Source organism: Brienomyrus brachyistius, chromosome 11 (assembly GCF_023856365.1).
Source record: "Brienomyrus brachyistius isolate T26 chromosome 11, BBRACH_0.4, whole genome shotgun sequence".
NCBI classification, from domain to species: Eukaryota; Metazoa; Chordata; class Actinopteri; order Osteoglossiformes; family Mormyridae; genus Brienomyrus; species Brienomyrus brachyistius.
The window spans coordinates 15810548-15836267 of record NC_064543.1 but is presented as its reverse complement, the minus strand read 5'-3'; the positions used below and the strand labels follow the sequence as shown (position 1 = coordinate 15836267).

The window sequence follows — 25720 nt, the reverse complement described above, 5'->3', positions numbered from 1 at the left end:
TGTGCCATTCAGACTGATGAGAAAGGGGTCTGATCAGCGGCTAAGACGGCACATACCAAGAAGTGTGAACTCAAAAATGACGATCAACTAATCCCTGCAGGAGAGCTGCAGTGCCTGATACGGTTTAATGACAAGTTTGAATAGTATTGCAGTTTGAAGAATGTGATATTGTAATGCCATTGAATGCACTTCGTAAACCACATTTAATTTGTAATAATTCCCCAGATTCATAGATAGATATACTTTAATTGTCCCCATTTGGAAATTGTTTGCAGAAGAATTGCAAGGCATTTCATCATAGCAGCCCAAATTCACAGATAAGACATACAAATGCCCATACACATTACAGCATTAGAGACATCAACAGGTATACTCACACACATACACATCACAGCCTTAGAGGCACCAGCAGACATACTCATACACATCACAGCCTTAGAGGCACTAACAGGCATACTCATACACATCACACCGTTAGAGGCACCGACAGGCATACTCATACACATCACAGCGTTAGAGGCACCAGCAGGCACTCATACACATACATATCACAGCCTTAGAGGCACCGACAGGCATACTCATACACATCACAGCCTTAGAGGCACCGACAGGCATACTCATACACATCACACCGTTAGAGGCACCGACAGGCATACTCATACACATCACAGCCTTAGAGGCACCAGCAGGCATACTCATACACATCACAGCCTTAGAGGCACCGACAGGCATACTCATACACATCACACCGTTGGAGGCACCGACAGGCATACTCATACACATCACAGCCTTAGAGGCACCAGCAGGCACTCATAATCATACATATCAAAGCCTTAGAGGCACCGACAGGCATACTCATACACATACATATCACAGCGTTAGAGGCACCAGCAGGCATACTCATACACATATCCATACACATCACAGCCTTAGAGGCACCAACAGGCATACTCATACACATACACATCACAGCGTTAGAGACCCCAATAAGAATACTTACACACATACCCATAGACATTACAGCATTAGAGACACAAATTTAATACGCATACTCATACAGAAACCCCTACAAAAGTTAAAAGGAATTTTTAAATAATGATAACAACTCATCCATCCATCCATTTTCCAAACCGCTTATCCTACTGGGTCGCGGGGGGTCCAGAGCCTATCCCGGAAGCAATGGGCACGAGGCAGGGAACAACCCAGGATGGGGGGCCAGCCCATCGCAGGGCACACACACACCAGTCACTCACAAGTGGCCTATAGTATAAGCTTGCACTCTCTTAAATATGTATACATTTCTCTCAGACATATATATATATATATATATATATATATATATAACCCACCTTTATCTCCTAATGTCTGGCACCAACCACCAAAGTAAATTCCTTGCATGTGTGAGCGTACTTGGCAATAAACTCTATTCTAATCTGAAACAACTTCTTGTTGCAGTACAATGAGTAGATTAATTGTGCAAGCAATACAAATTTCCATGCTAGTCCACATATGGAGAGCTATTTTTGTACTCAGAACCACATATTTATATAGCAACAATTTTAAAACCGAAATTCAATGGAGACAAAACCATTAATGATTAAGTTTATTACTGCTGAAATCACCTTCTTACAAATGAAACTTTCATTTGCTGCATTTCATCATTGGCAAAGAGAATGGATGAGAATATTAAAATATAGGTGATGGACAATGCATTTTAATGTATTTTCTTCAAAAATAAAAATCTAGTTTAAGAGCTAGTTTTGGTGCTCATTTTGTGGCAATATATATCACACCACAAGCAAAAGATATAGCAGACAAAAATGATTAAATCCATTTATTTGATCTTGGAAAAATAGTTTAAAATAGCACTGTGTCAGTGAAACTTGCAAGATTAACAGCATATCCAGTTAAATTACCTGTAGGAGAAACGGTGAAAAATTCAAACTGATTTAGACAGACAATGCTAATCCTGACTGATTTCTCTGCAGAGGAGGGTCCACATTAGACAGATGTGCCCTCGGCAGGGGCGGACGTTTTGTTATCATCAGGCTTCATGGCAGGGAAGAGCAGTACTTCCTGTAAAACAAATGCAATCACAGTCTGACACAAAGGCAGGTAGTACAGAGGTTGTGCACACATCATATAAACACAATGGACACATCGCAGACGCAATGGAGACATCTAAAAGCCAGGTCATACGTTACTTTTCCACGTGCATTTCCGGGCAACGGACAATCATGCACGTGGCAACTTATCTTCATACTACATCTGACTGCGGAATGCGGATGGTTGCAGTTGGTGCATGCATGCAGCAGTGATATTCCAGAGAAGGAGAGGGCAGATGCATTGCAACAAACTCAGATACAAGCAGTGTAGTGAAACAGACACATTTTTATGAACAATTTTAAAGTTATAAGTCTAAGCCTTAGCAGTATAAAGGCATATAAGGTATTTTGAAATCCTTACTACATTAAGCATTATCTGGGGATCAGACCCACCTGGTAAATTTTAAATCGGCAATATGTCAAAATGCCAGAAGTGTTGCTTTTTAAAATACCATATACCTCGTATAATGTTCGGACAGTATGACAAATTGGATATGTTAGTACCCCTGACATTCCTCCTACAGCTGCTCACCATAACTACAAGAGCTATTCTTCCTCTACTCTTGTGTCATTGACCGCTGATCTGTGAAAATTGGTGCTGCCACCTACTGGAAATACCTAATCAATTATCTTGCACATGTACGGTTGAACAGATGCACACGGTTTCTTTCAGACGTAAAAATCTGGGCTACACACGCACAAACCGCAGCCAACCCGATGACGAAATTCACACCACTTCCCTTTCATCTGCAACCAAAAGCGCACGTGGAAAAGTGAAGTATGAAGTGGCCATAACAATACAGTAAAATGTCGTTATAATGGACTTGCTTATAATGGAATATTGTCTATAATATCCACTGGTCTCGGGCGTGCGCCTTTAAGAACATGCAGAAAAAGCATCGGATATAGCGGACTAGCGTATAACGGAATTTCACTTATAATGGACAAACAATTTGGTCCCCAAGGCCGCTTTTAACTGTAGTTTTGTTCGTTATAACGGACATGCAGCTCCGCCTACAAGGCGTGTGGCGTGCCGGTGATATCCAGCGCAGATACGTAGTCAGGATTATTAATAGTCACGCATCTGGTCAGGTAAAGTTGGATTGGTACATGTACAATATACTAATCTATACCACAAGTGCGTCTGCTAGGGTGTGGCATGAGTAAATGGTGTCCTGTAGTTGTGTTCTGGGCAGACAGTGACTTTGGATATAACAGTGTTTTGCCAGGTCCCTTGAAGTCCTTTATAACTGGATTTTACTTTAACCTAAACAGAACGGCAAATTTCTTCATGTTCTTTAGTACACAGAAACATACTTTGATGTTGTTGGAGTCTGTGAGGAACATGGTGAGACGGTCGATGCCCATTCCCCAGCCGGCCGTCGGTGGAAGGCCGTACTCCAGGGCCGTGCAGAAGTTGTCGTCGATGAACATGGCCTCATCATCACCTTCGGCCTTGGCCTGGTTGAAAAAGCAAGTGAAATAAAATAATTCCACCATTTATAAGAACTAAATAAGACAAAACTTACATTTCATACAAACATCACATGCATACGTTACCTTTATATACCAATCAATGAGTTGTTTGATTACTGTTAATAAATATCATCTACTGACACAATTATCACGGCTGCATCACATGTTCAGACCTTGGCCTGCTGCTCAAACAGCTCCCTCTGTCTGATGGGGTCGTTCAGCTCAGTATATGCATTGCAAATCTCCTTCTTCATCACAAAGAGCTCGAAACGCTCTGTGAGTCCTTTCTGCGAGCGGTGCCTGCAAGCATGGGGAGGCAAAACGACTGTTGTATCACTTTGAAAAAGCAGTTGGTGATCAAAGCCATTTTCAGGCTAGTGGGGGCGTGCTCGCTGGGTTTAGAGCAGGCGCTTACCATTTGGCCAGGGGACTCATGATCTGGGGGTGGTCACAGATGAATGTGGGGTTGATGCAGGTGACCTCAAGAAAGTCACCCACGAGCTGTAAAGGTAAACTCGTATGATGAGATTGTTATGTCAACACCAAGGTTGGCATCTCAGAGGCCTTATGCAAGCAGAAAACGTACCTTGTCAAGCAGGCGGGCAGTAGTCCTAGGGGGCGGACACTCCACTCCCTTCTGGGCACAGAGGTCATCAAAGTACTTGCGGGTCTCTGAGGCAAGGGAGCAATGCGTGAAATGCATGGAGAGTACCTTAAGTATATACCGACAGGAGGTCAAAGTGGCCCAAAGTAATCTGCAGTACTGTGCAATAGTCTCAGGCAGTCAAAAGAAATGTTTAAAGCCATTTCTCTGGGCAGTATGCGCACATTTGCTCAGAATAAAGAAATACTTATCAGCAGAAAAACTTTGTAAAAACTTTGCCTATTCCGCCAAATTACAGGTACCTTGTAGGATGGCTAGAACACCGTTTCTGTTCCGAAACCTCTCCTCAGGGGCACCCCAAACGTTACATGTATTTATTAAATTTCACCACCAGCTCAGTTAATTAATTTAATTACTTAAAAAAAAGTCAATACTGAATATATGAGGAGCGCTAGTGGTTGAAAAATTGCAAGAGTCAAAAAATACACAGATGTATTGTATAGTTGCTGGAAATAATGGGGTGATTTTAGCAAAAGTTTTGAAATGGCTAAGCTGATACTTTGACAGGCATAATAGCACAGTTTTACACTAAAAGATCATTTAAGTAACATTTTCTTTGCCTGCACAGTACTGTGTGTCGGCAGTTTAGCGCTCTTGGAAAGCGTTCGTCTTCACTGTGTTCTTTAAGACTAGTGCTCATTCCGACAAAAATACTTAAATGCTGATTGATTTTTCCAAACACTAACCTTCAGAGTCATAAGAATCTGTGGGTGGGAATTTCACACCCATCTCCTTCTCCAAGTCATGAACCATGCTGATCCTTTTGAAAGGGGGAGTGAAGTCAATCTCATAGGCCTGACCCTCTGGCCCATCGGGATGATAGGTCAGCTTGTACCCGCCCGTGATATGCTTGACCATTCCTACAAGGGCAGGTGTCACAAGGAACATCAGTGCAAGACTCCACAAAGCAACCCAGCGCAAACCCAAAGGACTGTCCTCCTCACAGCTACTCCGCCCGTGACTGACCTGAGAGCAGCTTCTCAGTGATCTCCATCAGGTCATGGTAGTCGGCATAGGCCATGTAGAACTCGCAGGTGGTGAACTCGGGATTGTGGGTGAGATCGATGCCCTCATTTCGGAACTGGCGGCCGATCTCGTAGACGCGGTCGATCCCCCCCACTACCAGCATCTGCACCGAGACGGGATGTTAGCAGGGTGAAGTCGGGTCTAGTTGCGGCGGACAGCTTTCAAATAAGCATGAAAGTACTTCAACAATTTCTTACTACTAAAAACAAAAACGATGGAACCTTTAACTTTAATCACAGTTTCCCTACCAGTAGGAACAAAGTTCATATTCAGATTCATTATTGATCCCTGAGGAAATTATGTGGGTTCAGTTGCTCCCGGACAGTAAGATAAGTAACAGGTAAAATACAATAACAAATAATACAAATTTGTAATATCAAAATTACAAATGGACAAAATATTACAATAACCAAAGATACAAATCGGCCAAATTACAAAGGGAACTCAATATACAAACAGTATTATATAATAATATATAAAATAACAATATTCTAATATGTTACGTAAATTACCTATATACACTGACTACAGATTCTTATAGACTGATTTCTAGCAAGCAGCACTATTTTAAAGAAAATATATATATATGCAATAAATGGTCCTGCCCTGAACTGTATGTAACTCGTGAGTGGAATGACAACACTGAATGAAGCCTGTAGAACCAGACGGTATATTCTAGAACAGTGGTTCTCAAACTTTTTGCAATAAGTACCAGCTCAGAAAATATTTGGCTCTCCAAGCACCACCATACTGACCATTATGCATTAAAATACAGCAGTGTAGGCCTTATTATACCTGTAACCAAATATAGTTTACATATGTGGTGATTGTATTCCTAATATAAATGTTAACAACTGCACTGCATTTAAACACGCACAGCAGAGGGGCACATCAACTGCACTGCATTTAAACACGCACAGCAGAGGGGCACATCAACTGCACTGCATTGAGAATACTGCTAATGCTCCAAAACCTTTTTTTTTTTTGAAATAAAGACAAAACCTAGTTAAAACTTAAAATTTCAGTGATTTCATGGTTAAGGGTTATCATCATATTTCATCTTCATGAAACAACATCAGAGACTCCCGATGTACCACAGTTTGAGAACCGAGGTTCTAGAGAATCACCGTCCATACAGTCGTCACAAGCCGACACTGAATCGATAGCAAGTGACCAGGTGTATTTTTTTCTCAGCATTCATTCATAAATGCCAAACATATCCCAGCAGCAGCCCAGCAGAGTCTGCATCTGACATTCGTCTCACCTTGTGGTACAGCTCAGGGGCAATCCTCATGTAGAGGTTCATGTCCAGCTCGTTGTGGTAGGTGATGAAGGGTCGAGCTACGGCACCCCCTGGGATGAGGTTCATCATGGGCGTCTCGACCTGCCAAAGGGGAATGTCAGTCACCAGCACACCGGCGGCACTTCCTACTGGGCATGAAATTAAAACGTGTCTTTCATTGTCCACCCCCTTTTGGTCAATTAAACATCGCTTTTTTCAGACCTCATTATCTTAGCAATTAATTTAATCAAATTAAACCACAACACATTGTTCCTGCATCGTTTTAATTAATTCTTAATGTTGTCGAATTACCTTCATAACCTTAAATAATGTGAAAATTCATTAGACTGCAAGGTTTGATGCACACTGCAGGATGCTGCTCTCACCTCCAGAAACCCCAGCTGGTCAAGGAAGCTACGCAAGTAGGTGATGATCTTGGCACGGGTCACAAACTTTTTCTGCACATGGTCATTCAGGATCAGGTCTAGGTAGCGTTGACGGAATCGTGTTTCCTTCAGGAAAAAAGTCAAAGTGTCAGTGACAAAAATGTCTCAGTTAACCGAGGTTAGGGCAAAGTTAGGTCACGAGAACATTTTTGTCCCCTCCTTTCAGCACTAGAAAACGTGGTCAGACCCTGATGGAGTAGCCTGCATCCTGTTATAGCTAGACATGCACCGATCGACCGGCCAGGGACCAGAATTGGCCGATTTTCAGCATGCTCAGCGCAGACCAGAGACCGACCAGCCAGCCTCATGCATTTCCAATATTGAACCGGTCCGCTTTATGCATACACCACACGCCCTACACACAGCAGTGCAGGCAATAGCCTCACAGCCAAACGCAAACATGCTGTTGGTGTGGAAATTCTTCACTGTGATTGAAAATGATAAAGCTTGCAATTTGTAATACATATAGAGTTAAAACTGTGGGGAACCATTCCGAAAACGTGGTGAAACATCAGAGGTAAACTTTAAAAGCTGATTATTAAACATATACTAGATAATCTTGAAATGGAATGATCATTAAAATTGTAAAGCTAGTTAAGATTTTCTTCCTATGACAGTAAAAATGTTTTAATGAAACTTTAACCCCCTGCGCTACAACGTCCGTACAGAATGAAGGTATGAAAAAACCCGATCTTAATCTAGCAATGTAAGAATTGGACATGCATAACATAGGATGTTGGTATTGTTAATGTTACCATGTGCCCATTATTATTCAGAAGATTAAAGTACACCTCTGTTTTATTTGGACTTTTTTATGCAGAGGAAAAGGGTCAATGTAGTATCTGGTGAATGTAAGCAAACTGGAAAATATAAGTAACTGACATTTGTTTTATTTGACTCTGTTGCAGCTGCTCTTGTTTGGTAAAGTAAAATATATCAGATAAAGTTGGGTGTACAGCAACACATTTTCAGTTAATTGTTCATTCTACCTCTTTCCAGTCACAGAACACTATTCTGAGACTTGTTTAAGTGAGAAATCCTGTAACGTAGTGCATTTTTGGGGAGCAGCATGTTGCTCAGTGGGCTAAGCCTGTGTGCCTGTAATCAGAAGGTCGCAGGTTCAAACCCAGCCTCAGCCTGTGGGTCCTTGAGCAAGGCCCTTAACCCCCAGCTCCCTGGGTGCCGCTACGGGTGGCAGCCCTTCGCAGACAACTTCCTCTATGAAAAAAAAGGAAGTTGTGGGAGGCGTAAAGACAATTTCCCTACGGGGACAATAAAAGTATTGATTATTATTATTTTGGGGGAAACTGTAAAGTTTAACTACTTCGAAAAAAAAATGCATTGAAGAAAAGTTTATTTTGTTTATAAATGCTGTCAATTACAGTTCTTAGAACGAAAATAATTGGCAAATCTCAATATCGGCAAGTGACACTTGCAAAAAGAATAAAATAAATTTGCAATTTTCTTAGCCGATTCCAATTTCCATCGGTGCATATAACCCTTCTTTATTTTCATTGCTCCTCACTGCATTGTAAAGCCCACCTCCACTCCTGCATCCGCTGGCATTTGGCCTGGAGTGAGGCTTGCACTCCCCATCATCCCTTCATACCCATGTCGTTCTTTACATTTATTTAGGAAATGTTTTTATCCAAAAAGGAAGCAAAGTCAGACAGTCCCTGGAGTAAATGGGGGTTAAGGGTCTTGCTCAAGAGCTATAATAAATAATAATAATAATAATAATAATAATAAAAATAATAATAAAAAAAAACACTCTGGCAACCCTGGGATTTGAACCAGCAACCTTCCGATCACAAACACAGGTCAGCAGAACGGGGTGAAGCATGCCAGTGCATATCTCCCACCGCGGCTCACCTTGTCCTTTAGGCCAAAGTGCAGGTGCGGAAGCATGTGGAGACAGGGAGACAGCAGGGTCATCTCGATGGGGACAATGCTCAGCTCGCCCTTTTTGGTCTTCCCGGGGTTACCACGGACACCGATGATGTCTCCACGGCGGAGCTTGTTGTTCACGGCCACAAAACCTTCCTCCGATTTGTAATTCCTGGTGTGACAGAGGGTGAACAGAAAAGGATGCCAGTTTAGATTAATGGGATTTTCTTTAGAACCCATATATTGGCTCTATATGTAAAATTAAGAACAATACAGTACAGCTATACAAAACACTTTAGAATTGTAGAATAAAGTATAATATTTACATTACTTATTTAGCAGATGCTTTTTTTATCCAAAGCAGGGTCAACACAAGCTTGCTCAAGGACCCAGTGGTAAAATCTCTCTGCCAACACTGGGATTTGAACCAGCAACCTTCCTATCATAGACACAACGCCCCCAACCCACTGAATCACACACCAGCCCCATAGAAGAATGATTTACTGGTAGACTAGCAGCATGACAGTTCAGAGGTACATACCTGGAGTTGGCCATCACCTGCAACTTTTTGCCCTCCCCCCGGAGGTCATAGAACAGCAGCTTGGCACCAGAGGCCCTCTTGGCATGAACACGACCTGTCAGTTAGCACATGGTTGCTATGAAGACGACCAGAAGTGGACAGTTCAAGTACAAAAAGTAAAAGTTCAGACCAAGATTTTATTTTGACCAACCAGTTGAGGACTGTGACTCTTTATACTCAACTGATTGGTTGAAACAAAATCTTGGTCAAGGGTTTTACTTTCTGGACCTGAACTATCCACCTCTGAGGACAACACAATGACACCAGGGTCCCACAGGCTCCTACCGGCCACATTGAGGACAACGTCCATCAGCTGGTCCCCGGGCTGCAGGTTTTGGTACTTTTCAATGAACTCTGTGAGTGACAAGTCCACTTTGAATTTGTGAGGGTAGGGGTCTTCCGACGTGTCTTTCAGTGACTGGATGGCTTGCGTACGTATCTTGTAGTATTGCTGTGGTGAGAGAGTACCATTCAGATGAGACAACAAGCAGGACAAGGACAAGAGCTTGCTGGTCCTTTTCTATGATGTGATCAAGTTATCAACTAATTGTATGAACAATGACAGAGGAAAGCCTTTGTTGCAAGACTAGTAGTACAAAATGGTAGGGACATAAAATATACCAACAGCAGAGAGTTGGCATTGTGATTTCTGATGCATACTGTGAGAGAGGAAACAATGCATGTCCAGATACATAAGATTAGAACGAGTCACATTTCTGCTTCATAGGATGCAAATAAAAAAATATCAGAAATCACTGGTTAAAATCAGACATTCTGTTTATCCATGTTCTTCACCAGTACACTCTCAACGAGCCTGGGGCATTTTCCACACAGCCAGTGTATGTGGCGAGGGACACCCTGGGCTGGGTGCTATCAGAGGTGGACACTTCAGGCAAGTTAAAATTTTCGTCTGGATTTTTACTTATTTCAATCAACCAACTGAATACTCTGACTGTAACTCTGGACAACCTTATCCAGGAGGAGCTGCTGTATGTGCAGGTTTTCGCCATAACTTCCTAATTAGATTACTAATTTGAGGACTGATTGGCTAAAGAGTACTCACACCTGGATTTGACCAGCTGACCCAAACCCCTAGACTATGGGATCGTAACACTGCATACAGACTCACTGGTCCTTTGTAGATTAGACTGGCTGCCCCTGTTGTATACTCAACTGGGTGACAAACAAATCCCTGGTCTGAATTTTTACTTTATGGACCTGAAACGTACACCTCTGGATGACACTGCATCTCAGGGCACACAGCATGATAACACTGCAATATGGCTGTACACATAAGGACTGTCAATCAAAGATGAGCAACCATTTTACAGAGGAACCTAAAGATGAGATTCTACCAGGTTTTCAAGGTTAAATATCTAAAAATAGTTGAATTATTAAATAGTATCAGTATATATAACAACAAAGCTCCCTGTCAGCCACATTACGCTAGGGGATTGTTTCTATGAATTTGGGAAATGTGGGAAGGAATATCTAAATGGGTTTCTCCTTCCCTGTATGATACAGGCAAACAAAGGTCTTAGGAAGATTACGTGACAATATATCTTTTGATAGCTTGAACAGGGCTTCCCGTTTTGTTATGTGAGGGCCGATCAGCTCCTCTATGTGGCGTCACTCAGAATTTGTAAACAACTCACGTTGGGGTCTAGAGACTCCTCGTCGGCACTGTACAGGTTCTGTTCCCCCTTGTCCTCGTTCTCTTTTTTCTGACCGGTTTGCTCTTTGGCCTTAGCTTCCTTTTCCGCTGCCTTCTTCTCGGCTTTCTGGCGCCTCTTCAGCTCACTGGGAAGAAAGGAGGAAGCGAACAAGATGAGCTTAGCTACAGCCAGGTTAAGGTTAAGGGGATGGCAAAAGGTTGGTCGTTTTTTTTTTCCTCTGGGTAGAGGGAAAAGCTACCAACCTTTTGTCATCTTGCAACCGAGTCCCCAGTAGACGAGAGGGGATGGCAGTTGTGTTTGGGAGAATTAAATTTGACCTCTGAACCCCGACCCCCAAAGATCGGAACACCTGCTGCCTGGCATATTTAACGAGAGTCAGCATGGTGTGATGAGCTGAGCTATCAAACTAGTCCCGTCACTGCGCAGACCTAGAGAGACAGACACAGATATTCATAGAAAAGTCACTGTGCCTATCTTGGTCTGCCAACATTTCACATGACTGTAGTATATCCTGCTGCTGGATAATAGAGGGGTTTTACCTAGAGCTCCCAAACGTTCGTTGGCCGTATTGCTTAGCTACATATCAAGTATACGTTAGGACAGTCATGCAATAATGTGCTAAGAAATCAAGTATGTCTTATCTTATTAAAATGACGGGTAAAAAAACAGATACGCTGCCTCAATTTAATTTAGTCTATTTCCTACATTTTAGTTACACTGCAGTGTCTAGTTGGCTACCAAACCGACATAAGCACATCGATCGGTCACTTCACGTTTAACTCAAAAGCATACGATGCTCCTCAGTCTGAATTTTCGTCTAAATCAATCATGACTATTTCTCGATATTCTGCTTACAAAAACGACAGCCCTCCCCTCTTAGATAACATTAAGCAAAACTTCTTTGAGCATGGTTATTTCGTACACGTCAAAATATTCAAGGATAAAGTAGTCCACTAGTGCCAACAGCGTCACATTACGGACTATAGGAACAGGGTAGGCACACTGCGTTTTCATATCAGTATCTCACGGGAATTGGAGTACTCTTTCAACAGATACCATATAAACTGAATGTGAAATAGCAAAAATAAGACTACAAGTAACAGTCATACTGAACAGCTCAGTGACGCAAGGATCGACGGGATTTGTATTTCTTCAGATCCCACGTGCAGCTCAACTCAGACTCGGTATCCCGGCTTTCAATTCGTGAACCTGATGCAATTTTTGTGCAACGATAAACCGCGTAGCATGGAAGCTAGCCGGTTGTATGCGGTTAATATATTTGTTCATATAATCTTTTTCAAATTTAGCATCAGTATACATGAAATAACACTGTGGTGCGTCTACTCACTTTTTGCTAACTTTGGTCTCCCCATCGGATAATACCACGTCCGCCATGATCCCCTGCTTACAGTATGGGAAACAGTACAAAGCACTACGAAGAAATGCTCTTCCGGGCAGCTGCGGAAGAATATTTAGCGACGCTGCGTGGAGGTGGGATTAAATACGTCATGCATGACTAAGCCCTGAAGGATGTTGCGTTACTCAATCATGTTATCGGATTGTTAATGTACAGTATAACTCTATCGTTCCCGGTATATTTCATGATGAAAATGTTTCATTTATTGCGTTAGATTTATGTACTTTGCTCGCTTACACTTTTTTGTAAGACGTTTTAATTTTTTAGTTAGACCTGCTCATGAACCCACATTTCCTCAACTTTAGTTTTTAAATTAATATTTTATAATTGTACAATGCGTGTTTTCCAGCCGTTGGAGTGAAAATACCAGCCATTTTGTTCCGGATCACGACATCCCCTAAACTCACTAAAGCCAAGCTAATGTTCACAGTCAAATCTTAAAGATATAACAATATTAATAAACTCTCACACAGTAAATAACACAGATGGAAAAGAAAAACTTAAAATCTATTTTTATTGATATAGATAGCAGCAAGTATACAGAAATATAATTGCAAGAGTATACAAATGTCTTGACAAAAGCAAAATACATATATTTCTCCATTTTAATAATTAGTTGTTCACCTAGGTAGCTAAACACACATAGGCAAACTATTCTCCAGACTCCTCCCAAATCAGTGCTGTTTGTCAACTACTAAAGCTCAGAAATAAAGGACACATCTACAGGTGATAAAGCAAGCGTTCACATCAAAACAATGGGTTAAAGGGACACACAATGAGAATGGTGCAAAAGCTGACCGATAATACTTTCAAAAGGCAAAATAAAACGAATATAAACAAAAGACACACAAAAACGCTGGTGATGGGTGTGTTTAAACTTTCAGTGAAATTTTTTAGGTCATGTTGATTGGTTATGAGCTCTCTAACCCCCCACCCCCTCTACCCACAACCCACCCCGGCCCCAGGGCAACATGGCCAACTGCCTTGGCGTCAAACAAACAAAAAAGAAAAAACCCATAAGTTACATAAATAAATCAGCATAATTATAATATTTAGTCATAGTTTCCCCTTCCTCTTGTAATGAAAAATCACAAGTGGCTAACAAGAAAAAAGTAGTAACAGGTTTACAGTTGTACCAAATCAAGCTGCATAGCAGTTTGACACAAGACTTCAACTGTAGGTAAGTCTCACAAGATAAATTCAATGCTTTTGTAAAAATGAGTTATACAAAAAAAGAACTCACAGATGCACCCACTTACGGGGTCTCTGGATAGGGAGGGGAAAGGGACAGGTTATTCTTTATGGGCAATAGTCCACCACACACATCTGATGCAATGGCTTGCAAGTCATTACTGAAAATAACATCCACTAACATCTGTACCACTGACAAAAGGAAATAGGCAGCATTGGTACAGGAAATTACATTTTGATTAAAAACACATAAAAGGTTCGTCAAGGCACAGACATCTCAAACAATGTACTAACTGATAGCCTGAAATACTCTTGCCATCTGCTTCACATTCCAAAATATGAAATACCATCTTTCAACTTACAATGTAGTTCTTTAAACGTCTTAACAGTTAGGTGTATGTACATGAGTATGCAAATGAATATGTTTTTCTTGCGCAATTATGGTTCCATCCAAACATCTCAAAGACCATCAAGGCAAAAGAAATGTCCCCTAAAAATTGGCCCCCTAAAACACAACTATTAATATGTAATATTTAAAAACAACAGTGTGCTTGAGATTTGGAAGGAAAAATACGGGTCATTGTGTTTATTCTTATCAAATAAATTTTACCAAATTCCACTGCCAAAATATTTTTATGTATAAGAATATATAAAGAATGTCTTAATTGGTCCGATCTCAGATGCAGGAGGTCTAAGTACAACCTACACCTTTTATGAGGTAATGTACACAAAGTACATATCTTTGACTCTCTGAAATCAGAGTTTTGATTAATGTTTTACCACTTATATGGTGTCACTTATCACTGTTGTCCCAGAATGCATGGAAACCTGTGCTTTGCATGATGAAATGGCATAAGTTGTACATGTTGATAGTACAGCATAGGTTCCCCACAAAAACATCAGTTCTCTATATTGATGCACTCTTCTTTTTTAGGGAAAAACCAAGCATAAGAAACAAGGTATATAAACAATAAAAACGTGTCTCTCAATCACAGTGTACAAGGTACACCTGGGATTTTTTTCCATTAATGTCGTAACATAATGCTGAACGTTCCATTACGATTACATAATTTTTTGAACTGCAATTTCAGAAGGGAGTTGCTCAGCCAAATATCAATTTTTAATGAGAAAACTATAGAAGGATAAATATTAAGAACAACTGGGCCGTGGATTTAAACCAAAATCTTACTTGTACACGAAGCCAATCTTAGATGATAATTGTCATTCACTGCTGTCAGTCTTAAATGTGAATAAATCAGATATGTGATGAAAGAGAGGCAATGGCCAAGATGTAAACCAGGAAAAACGAAACTAAAAATATACAAAAATCCATATTGGAAATAAAATCCAAGTTGAAGGAAGAAAAAAAAAAAAATCTAAATCACAGACAGTAATTTCCTTCAGAAGTCCACTTGCAGCTACAGTTTCTGCAGTAGGTTCCTTTAAACAACTAAAAGATAACACTTGAGTATTGAGAGGATAAAGGGCCCTTCACTGATGACCTTCACAAACACCCGCTATAGAAAGCTGCTTATTTCCAACAATTAGTAAATGTAATTATTATAACAACAGTTAAAAACACCAACAAGGACACAGATGTAAAAAGAAGATTTCACGGCGGCATTTTCATTGTCGTCATCACAGAGACCAATCTCTCAGGTTCGGCAAATATTTTAGCTGCATAGTCTCACTATGAACAAAACTACAGCCAGAGCCCTGCCTGTTCCAGCCACACACTTGGGGGACGTGTGTGGAAAAAGAGAAATGAGTTTGGCAGCTTTGAGAAGCACCCAGCAGGTTGAGATTTACAGCTTTACACACCACCAGGTGTTTTAAAGAAAACAAAAAAAAAAGCACATGATTTTCACTCCTTAGACTCTGTTAAAAGAGAAAAGTAGATGCAAACATATGCCAGCTTCAGCCATAAAGTTGGCAAAGTGCTGATGTGTAAAGGGGTGGCAGGTGACGAAAGGTCAGACATCTGCCTGGGGGAGGAGGGGGGGGTTTCGATTTCCCAAATTTTGAGCATAGCCGGGTGCGGAGCATGATGCAAGAGTGTGGGGGGGGGGGGGGGGGGCGGGGGTTGTACAGTAAGATCGACATTAATACAAACATGACTGTTAATATAGTTAACATGATAAAAGACTCTATCCCTCCTGCATGTAGCACCACGTCACATGGCAAAAAACTGACAAAGGTAAAAGTGAGTGAATGAGTCCCACAGCGGGGAAATTGCTGCCTTCCAGTCACACATACAGCTGTGTTATGCGTTTCACGCTAGTACTACAAGGGGCAGAGAGCTCCTGTAGGATCCAATGCCAATTTACCCCTTTATATTACATGTGCCAGATGCTGAAAAATTAAAATGACATCCACCGTAGAGACATCACTAACAAATAAAGTATATACAGTTACACACACAGTATAATTAACAATATACACTACATTATTCTGAATAGACACACACACTGATTTTATGTGTACACTGTTATATATGGTTATGAGCACACTGCATATTATGAATGACCTAAATTCTGGCCTATATCTTCACCCCCCTTAATCTCTCCCTTGTCTTCATCTTCTTTACCATCATTCTGAGCGACCAGTGTGAGAAATTTACGTTATACCCTTTAGGTTCTGGGTAAAAACGGAGCAGGAGGGGCGGGGGGGGGGGCTTCAATGAATCCAACTCCTTATAAAATTTAGGTTAAAAAAAGCATGCATGAGTAAGAAAATACTATAAATATGTACAGTAAATATGGGCAGAGATGTTCATATAACAATCGAAAGACTTACAAATAATTTGTAAAAAATGAAATAGCAGAGAGAGAGAGAGAGAGAGAGAGAGAGAGAGAGAGAGAGAGAGAGCTGCAGGTCAGTACAAGGGGTAACTGGTCTCAAAGTAAAGCATTATAAAGTGCTGAAAGTCTAATGTCAAAAATATACAAAGGGACATTTTTTCTTGCGTTGTAGATCATCTTTTCAATTATTTACCTAAAACGGTTCTTTAACATTAAAAAAGAACCATGGTTTCATAAACAGTAGGAATACACACAGGCAGCACTCTAAAGTGCAGAGCACCTGTGTGCTCACTGACATCTACCCCCCTGTAGGGGGAGCTGCAATGTGCTACGCTGAGAACTGAGACATTTAACCGTTTCATCAACTGACATGGTAACAACTGTTACTTAACGGTAGAGGACTATACAACAATGATTCTGTCATTTCTTGGGGAATAGCAATTATATTCCAACAATGTGACAAACTAGGATAAAGTAACCTTTGTCTCTCCCCTCCCACCCCCACCCCCAGGTCCAGTTGAGGTGTGACACTGATCTTCTGTGCCGGTCTCAGCTGTAATGTGTTTGAGCCACAAGTCATTGATGTTTTGAGGGGGCAGTTAGTTTGAAGAGGATTCCGTGGGCGCTCACTCCTCCTCTGCAGCATCCCGGTATGGGATGGGCGGGAGTCCTCCCAGAATCTGCATGGAGATCCAAAAGCATTAAGTGTGAGATCATCCTTCAACTTCACAGCTGTAATTTGGCTATTTGGTTTTCATTACGGTCACGTCATTTTGTGGAATGTAAATGTCACTGCTCCGGGGGGGGGGGGGGGGGGGGGATCAAGATAAGGTGGCCAGGAGCTGTGTGCACCTCTTAGGAGAGATCACTGGAGGATCAAACTGACATTTCAGGAAATTGCATCACCTGAACTTAATATTCATATTTATAGCCAACATAAACTGTAAATAAAAAGTACTATGACTCAGTCAATCACCTGAGTCCAAAGGTCCTGCTAGTAGGGGGGGGAAAGGTTGTTCCTCTGATCCTGGAGGCTCACAAGGAGGTCATCAATTTTCTCCATGTTCTGGGAGGTTGTCAGGCTGTTCTGCATGTTCCCGGATTCAGACATTGACTGGTTAAGAAGGGACTGGATCTGAGCATCATTCTCCCGCTGGTTCTGGCCCGACTGACTCATAGCGATGAGCTGGTCGGACAGTGTGGGCCCAGGAGAATCTATGAGCTGACCGCACTCTGGGGAGACAACAGGAGTCGTCAAGCACTGACACGGAGTGTAGCCACCAGGCCAGTGTGTATGCAGATTTTTGGGGTAACCATTAGGTCAACTGTTCAAACCCACATGAGAGGACTCTTCAGCCAATCAGTCCTCTAATTAGTAATCTAATTTGGGAGTTGCAGTGAAAACCTGCATATGCAGGGGCCCCTTCTGGGTAAGACTGCCCACCTCTGTTCTAGACATGACGAAAATAAATGGTGGCTTATCTCCTAATTGCTAAAGAGACAAGAAGTGCCTTGTGGCATTTGGAAGAAGTTTTAAGTATGGTAAGTATGTGTTTTTCAAGAAACATGTACTGTTTCTCCACTCTGAGGCCCGTTTAGCGTTAAGCTGAGCTTTCACTGGAGCAACTGTAGAATACACTGCTAAATGCCAAGAACAGCCTGAATACAGGTATATTACCCATAATTCATGCATACCTGGAACTTTCAGGTCTGAAATCAGAAATCAATGAATTCTGACCTAACATCTTCTGCACTATACCACCCATTTTCTTTGTGTTCTGTAGGGTGGAGACGCCATGTTTCAACTAATTCTGTACAGCTGGATGAATTGTGTCATGCAGAAGTATTAGCTAAGCGACAGAGATGGGAGTATGTAAACATACCGTGATATCTGACTTCTTTTGGCGTACTATTAAACTATGTTTTGAAATTCCTTTTAGGCACGGGTATGCAGCCACCTGGGGCCCCCGAACACTAGGGGCCCCGTGAAGACAGAATTTCCAGAAGTCACATTTATGAATATAAGATAATATGACTATTTAAATTATAATCAGGGATGGACATAACTCTTTTGTAAGTCTGCATTCATATTTAAAAGCGATACGTGGGACAATCAATTGTTTGTAAAAGCTCAGATGCGCACCTATTTTATGTGCATTTGTGTTACTATGACAAGAAAATACCTTGCATTTTAATCTGTATACCGCAGATGAAGTAGAGTTAGCATATAAAGATTTTAGTTTTTCAGAGAAATTTCAAATTCATATGAAAGGAATGTGGAAACAACTGGGATTGAACCGACGACCTTCCCATCGCGGGCACAACGTCCTAACCTCATAACCCAAAGAGCCACATACTAACCCATATAATTTAATATACATTAATACATAATACATAAAAATTGGAGAAAAGAGACACAGGAAGCAGGAAATCCCAGCCAAGGCAGACGCCCTCACCGTTCTGGATCCCAAAGAGAAAGAGCCCAGGGGGCTGGTCCTGCCCGGGCTGACTCATGGCGCCGCTCACGGGCGTCTGGAACAGCGTGCCGGGCTGCTGCACAGGAGAGGAGCTGTTGGTCTGCAGGCCCCCGTTCTGCGTGGCGAAGATGGAGGTCTGTGGGAGCTCCCGGGAGCCCAGGCCGCCCTGCAGGGCTGTCATGGTGGCCTGGGGCATGAAGATGGCGATGGACTGCTCGGTGGCACCGGCAGAGCTGGGCACCAGCTGCATAGGCTGCTGCTCCTGAAAGAGGCCTTGTTTGGGGGACTCGCTGGTGGACGGGTTCCCCACTGTGGAACTCTGGTCTTGGAAGGACATTGGCTCCAACGGCTCCTGCTGGGCAACGCTCTGAGGGAAGAGGAGCGCCTGATTTGTGGGCTCCTGCGAGGAAAGGCCCCCGGCACCCATCTGGGCCTGGCTGCTGAAGAGCAGGGCGGGGGGGTGCTCCTGGGGGTTGAGGGGGCTGCCACAGTACAGCAGGGTGGCTGGCTGCGGTTGCTGGGGGCTGGGTGAGAGGGCCCCGCTGGGGGTGTGGGGGGACAAGCTCTGGAAGAGGGAGCCCTGCTGCTGCTGGGGAGACTGTTGCTGCTCCATGGGGCTGCTCTGCTGCAGTGACGCCAGCTGCGGCTGCGCCTGGAACACGGAGACCGACTGGGGCTCGGCGCCCGGTGTCTGCATGGAGGTGAGGAAGGCCAGCTGCTGCTGCTGTTGCTGCTGCTGCTGCTGTTGCTGCTGCTGACCGGCCTCTGCTGTCAGCTGCCCCTGGAGGGCGCTCTGTGACAGGAAGAGGCCGGAGCCCGCGGGCTGCTGCTCCTGAGAGAGGCTGGAGCCAGTCAGCACGTTCAGCGTGTTCTGGTAGAGGGCCGCCTGGACCTGCTCCTGGGTGGGCTGGGCCTTCTGGGCGTGAAACAGAGCTCTCTGTTGGTCCTGTGTGTCTGTCAAGGGGCTCGGGGTGTGAAAGAGTTGCTGGTTAGGAGAGGGGTGGGCAGGAGGCTGTTGCAGAAAGCTGGACGTCTGGATGGAGAGCAGCTCCCCCGTTTGTTGGAAAAGGGCCACCTGCTGCTGCTGCTGCTGTTGTTGCTGCTGCTGCTGCTGCTGCTGTTGGGCGGCACTGCCAATCAAACCATCAGGCGGCTGGAAAAGGGCGCTGTGGCCCTGAACCAGGGTCTGCGGAGAGCCCTGCTGCTCAGGGGTCTCACTGCGTGAGCCCCCCGGGAAGATAGAGCACTGCATGGGGATCTGAGGCTGGAAGAGCTCTGACTGGAGCTGCTGGAGGTTCTCCAGGACTTGCTGCTGCTGTTGCTGCTGCTGCTGCTGCTGCTGCTTGGCCAGTGGGCTGTCAGCGGACTGCAGCTGCAGGCTGTTCATGTTCTCCTGGACCTGCTGCTGGACACTTTCCGGGGGAGGGGCGGAGCTATACAAAACTGTGCTGAGCTGCTGCTGTGCAGCCGCCTCCAGGACCTGCTGCACCAGGCTGCTGCCGCCCGGCCCGCTCGCCGAGAAGCCTCCGGCCTGCAGCTGTCTCACCGCCCTCTCCAGCTGAGCGACCCCATCCTGGGAGAAGAGGGGGAGCTGTGGCTGTTGGGTCTGGGCTTGAGGAACGTCCACCATCTGGGCGAGGCCTACCATTGTGCCTTCAGCCGCCTCTCGACTGAGGCCATCTGCGGTCTCCAGGAGGAAGGACTGGGGTACCTGCTGGAGCAGGGAATCTCCCGGCACGGGGAACGAGCCACTGGGTGCCAGGTCCTGCTTCTGGATGGTGCTTAGGGGCTCAGCCGTGGCAAAGACTGCCCCCTGTGGCGGCTCAGGGTCGCCCTGCTGTCTAGCCATGGGGCCAGGGAAGGGGCCGCTACTGGCAGGGACGCCGGAGCACACGTCCAGGGGCTGCTGTGCAGCCACGATCGCATCGGACGTCTGAGCGGAACACAGCAATGAAAGCCAATGAATATCCAATGACTGATTAAAAACCAAAAAAGGTGAATGTATGATAAAAGCAAAGCAATAATTACGCAAATGGGAAAAATTCTGTGTGTTATCATTACATCTTTTAATACCTTGAAGACTGCTGATGCTGCGGCGTTGCTGGACACCTCCATGGGCGTGACCTCCTCCCTCTTAACGAGAGGCATCATGGGCGCCATCAGAGTGTCATCCAGCGTACAGTTGCTGCTTTGTATGACTGAGAGCACCCAGGTGCAAACAGGAACAAATAAAAGGCGCGTCACACATACGACCGCTAAAGAACAGCAGCAATACCACAAAACAAGTTTTTGCACAAAAGTCAACCATTTTAAATTGCTCAACACTACATCGAAAGTCTGTCCTAAGCAAACATAACTGTTAAATTCAATTAAAAAGTAAAATAGTATTACTAGTACCTCCATACAATTAAAATACAAAATATCCCAATGCACTATATTTAATTTATATATAATTTAAATTACAAAAACAGAAAAAATAGAATTCCAAGTTTTATAAATAACGCTGAGTCAATAGCAACCAAAGTACCTTTCATCTGCTCTTCAAAAGAGCAGGGTTTGGTTGGGGGCGAAGATTCCGTCTTCACTGACACATCAACCACTGTCACTGCTGAAAGACGCGCACACACACACACACACACACACACACACACACACACACACACACGCACGCACACACACACACACACGCACACACATGCACACACACACACACAACCTGGTTAGGGCCACACATTGTCTACCTTGTCATATCTAATATCATAAAAATTGCAAGTTGAGGAATATAATGGGAGACACTTAACATGTCAATACATTAAAAAGTAATGTTTTGTTTAACATTGCTTTGACATAAAACTGACATGTACAGCTTCTTGGTAAAGTATTTTAAAAAGAATATCCTGGAAACCGGACTGGTCAGTGTTGTCATCGCTGTAATTAAATCCTGTAGTGAACTTCACTTCTGACGCCACCTCTAACAATGTCCACTTCTGATCTGGCTTAAATTTCACACTGCTAAAGGACTTCCAAGGAAGACGCAAGGTTCAGTCCTTAATTTTGGTGTCATCTGGCTTGGTCTGATACAAAAGGGCTTGTTAGGGCTTTTCCATCACACCAGGTACTGAATTTTTGGTGCGGTACATTTGGTACTTTCTGTTTTCCACTGGATTCCAGCACCTACAGTACCTAATGTGCCAAACCAGCTGGGGTACTTTTTTGGTACTTCTGTACTTGGGGTGGGACATTTGTCAACTGGTTATGCAAATAGCCTGCCTCTGAAATACAATACAAATGCCGCCTTGAAAACAGTTACTAACTCAGCAAACAGTAAACGAAGGTAAAAAAAAAAATGTAGTAATAATGGACGCATGGAGAAATGAAGATATCCAAGCCTTAATTGTGATCTGATCGCAAGATGAGATATAACAAGACCAAGACGGCATGACAAGAAGTAAAAAAGTATTTTGTATAATATACTAGGTCTACACAGTATTGAACATTTCCAAATATTGCCATGAGACTTTGTTATAATAAATATGAAGGACCAAAAGTACGGCACCGGGTGCAGTGGAAAAGCAGCCTTGGTACGGCTCTTCAAGCATGTCATCAGGGTACTCAGATTAATATATATGTATATAAACTTTATTTAAAAAAAATACAAACATTTTTCACTGGTTTTGCTCTCCACTTCTGAGCATTACCTCAGAATAGAGAGAGCTGACCAGGAGTGGATTCACTTTTCTGGGGCCCCTAGGCCAACATGGTTAGGAGAGCCCAAAACGGCCCACTTGAGCTACTTTTAGAGCCGAAAGTGAAACCAGAGAGAATTGAAAACGATGCAGGGGGCTGTAGGTTATAGCCTAGGGTAGCTTCTTCATCAGTCTGCCCCTGGAGCTGATTGCATATAGAGACAGAACACCAGCCTGGTTTCACAAGAGCAGATAGGGAGATAAACCTCATGCTTCTAATGCATTAGCACACCTACTGGAATATGCACGGTATTGGAAACAAAAGCAGCTGGTGCAAAGGCACCACACACCTGGCTCTGGAGTGTAGGTGAAAGGCTGAATATCGTGGGACCTTCCAGCATTGGTCACCACATAAATGCCCACCGACACCGGAGCAGAGATGGCTGGGTTCTGATATGGGGGCACTTTGACGATTAAGTGATTCTGCAGGAAACACCAAAGATCAGCTTCATCTGGTGAGGCTCAAAGTGCAGAGCAGAGAATTATACAGAGCGTGCATTGATGTCTGTAGCTTTGCAGAAAAGCATGAAGATAATAAAAAGGAAGTGGGAAGGCTGAAACAAACAAACATCTACCTAGAGAAGCATCTTGGTGTCTAGATGCTGAGAAGATATTCAAAACTCAAAAAGAAAACGTTCAAAAACAACTGTGGATATTTACTGCAAAATTCAAATGAAAACCTGCAGATCCACTGCCTGAGCCAAAGACAACAATTACAAACAAGTCAGAGAGGATCAGACTAGCATGGCAGAGAAATCAGTCATCATTTTACCACACAATAACACTTCGACAGTCACTGCACCTGAAGTACTTTAAAGAAGGGAAAAACTTGCAAATTAAAGTAACAACTAAAAATATTTAGATGGAGATTTTTAAAAACATATTACCTGGTGGAACAATTCCGTGTCGATCTCAGCTTCCGCTTTCCAAGATTTGTCATCTAAAAGAAATTTAGTTAATTGTTATCTATTGATATATAAGGATTCAGGAAATACACCAACTTCACTGAGATGCACTGGATGTAAATGCCTGGATGCTTGTCTGTACCTGACGCATTTTCCTGGAAGATGACTTTAGTTCCCTTGAGGAAGTTCTTTCCGATGAGGAAGACCTCCTCCCCTCCCTTTGCCGAGCAGCTATGCAGGCTCTTCTTCAGGATTTCGGGCACCCCCGCTGGCTGGGCTGTGGACAGAACGGAATATAAGTAAGCCTCTCTAATGAGGAAGGCAGAAACGTTTCCTAAGCAGAAATACTGCCCACAAAAATGACAGGAATGTTAGATCTTCAGAGCACCGCCACTTCACACTGCATTCATACAGGCAAGATGGCTGATCACCACCTGGTACTGAAAGCCGTTAGTCAACACACCCCAGGGGAACCTGAGCTGGAGTATAGGGATACTGATCATTTGATATTCCTCATAAACAGCATTTAAAAATGACTGGGTTCACAGACCATGCTGGCTTCCCTTCTGTGGTACAATCAGTCATCGCACCAACTGTAATGTCATTAACAAAAACAACAACATTGTTATCTGCTCCATTCTCACCCAATAGTAGAATGCAGAGTTTTGTTTTGTTGTAAACTGTTTCATAACAAACTCCCCCACCCCTGATTCCTATGCATTTGCACAAACCTCTCAGCTTTTTACAAGTTCCCCCCATTTCATGTGGGTTTCGGGGTTGAGGTATTTTTAATTATATGTTTTTGCCAATATGTTGTTATGCTACTTTTGCATGTTTTGTACCCTGCCTTGTGCTTGCTGTTCTCCACACTTTGCATTCTTCTAAATGAACCAACGGGTATTTTTCCATATGACACCATCAGGTTTGTTAGGTCCGCAAAGACAGAGTTTTCTGGAAATATACTGGAATGTGTCCTTGGCTGTGGAAGCTGAAAACACCGTATCTTTGTGGAGGGTCCTACATTGGGTTGAGACACTGACGAAGACATACACGTCTCACAGGGTCCGGGAGCACTCATCTTCTCATTTTCTTTTGCCTCATACTTTGACTGCTTTATCTCTTTTACATTAAAGTTAGTCACTATGAAATGCAACCATCTCCAGAGGAGATCCTTGTTGATTCATCTGCAGCTACCTGATCTACCAAATACGTGTGAATTCGGTGAGCCACCTTCTTTTACGACATAAGACGTGATGCAGCCAACTCTGTATATAAAAATAACTCCGTACTGCAGAATTTATGTTGGTTTATGTGCGATCATTAATGTTTAAGTTTGACGTACGCATTGTAATTTGACTTCTTGAAGGTACTGGACAGTGACTCCTGTTTGATATCCAGGTGTTGGACAGGGATCACTGCTCCCTTGTGTGGATTCACTGTTTAGGCAATCTAGTCAGGGGTTAGTTCTATTTCATGTGATTATGAATCACTGAAATAATCAGTGAAATTCATCAGATGTTTTTGCCTGATCCATTTCAGCAATAGCTGCATGACAAAAACTGAATTGTGTATTTGGTGTTATATGTATATGTGTTGTTACTGTAAGTGACGTTACACTATAGCCTGTCATTATGTGCGTTTGACACTTGAAAAAATTTAAATTGAATTTCCACACAGATTCATAGTTTCATAATCATGATTGATACTAAGTGTAAAAAGAGTGAAGCCAAGTCAACTCCTGTTAAAGGTGATATGGAACCTCCTGTGACAAGTGACAAGCACTGAAATGTCTGATAGACTAAAGACGATCGCTTGGGCTTAGAGAAAACAATCAGTGTTACTTGATGATTAACACTGACAAAGATAGTAGGCCGTTAAATGGCATTAAAAGTGCCTGGAGTAGGACTCAGCATATGAGGAGATGCGTCGAAGCAGGTCAGAGAGAGCGGGGATCTGCTGAGGAGGGTGGCTACAGAGCAAAGGCAAGAGGAGCAGGAAATGACTGTCAGCACTACCACTAGTGATTTCACCAAGACAGTGC

At 43.2% G+C, this 25720-nt stretch overlaps 2 protein-coding genes across 11 annotated transcripts in view; both read right to left on the bottom strand.

Annotated features, from left to right (window-relative positions):
• Positions 1-1587: 1587 nt before the first annotated feature.
• On the bottom strand, positions 1588-12585 carry kars1 (lysyl-tRNA synthetase 1). 2 transcript variants are annotated; one of them, XM_049031438.1, is made up of 14 exons: positions 12491-12585; positions 11122-11266; positions 9752-9917; positions 9428-9521; positions 8872-9058; positions 6940-7065; positions 6536-6655; positions 5212-5374; positions 4932-5105; positions 4168-4253; positions 3997-4082; positions 3755-3881; positions 3423-3566; positions 1588-2076 (listed from the first exon to the last, which is right to left on the bottom strand). In XM_049031438.1, exons 1-14 carry the CDS (start codon positions 12535-12537, stop codon positions 2002-2004), a joined length of 1740 nt encoding a protein of 579 aa, XP_048887395.1. In that variant the 5' UTR covers positions 12538-12585; the 3' UTR covers positions 1588-2001. The 2 variants fall into 2 exon arrangements, with proteins under 2 accessions (XP_048887395.1, XP_048887394.1); XM_049031437.1 differs by lacking the exon at positions 12491-12585 and adding an exon at positions 11385-12109.
• A 471-nt stretch (positions 12586-13056) lies between these two features.
• The window catches only part of nfat5b (nuclear factor of activated T cells 5b), a 54666-nt gene continuing 42002 nt past the window's right edge, over positions 13057-25720 (bottom strand). For 7 of the 9 annotated variants that reach the window (XM_049030072.1, XM_049030067.1, XM_049030071.1 and 4 more), the window contains 8 exons: positions 23822-23956; positions 23662-23714; positions 23065-23197; positions 21556-21636; positions 21102-21226; positions 19008-20961; positions 17528-17784; positions 13057-17231 (listed from right to left, as the gene is read on the bottom strand). In XM_049030072.1, coding sequence (XP_048886029.1) covers positions 17546-17784; positions 19008-20961; positions 21102-21226; positions 21556-21636; positions 23065-23197; positions 23662-23714; positions 23822-23956 — 2720 coding nt within the window. In that variant the 3' untranslated portion in view covers positions 13057-17231; positions 17528-17545. The remainder of the gene's footprint in view (positions 17232-17527; positions 17785-19007; positions 20962-21101; positions 21227-21555; positions 21637-23064; positions 23198-23661; positions 23715-23821; positions 23957-25720) is intronic. The other 2 variants (XM_049030069.1, XM_049030068.1) reach the window with 2 other exon arrangements.

Bases quoted from the DNA above. Each gene is read 5' to 3' on its own strand.
- kars1 (XM_049031437.1), bottom strand. From the start codon at position 11,524: ATGCTGACTCTCGTTAAATATGCCAGGCAGCAGGTGTTCCGATCTTTG. The intron at 7,066-8,871 runs GTGAGCCGCGGT...TTTTTCCTGAAG, and splicing joins ACTTTGGCCTAAAGGACAAG to GAAACACGATTCCGTCAACG. The intron at 5,106-5,211 runs GTCAGTCACGGG...CTGCCCTTGTAG, and splicing joins CACTGAGAAGCTGCTCTCAG to GAATGGTCAAGCATATCACG.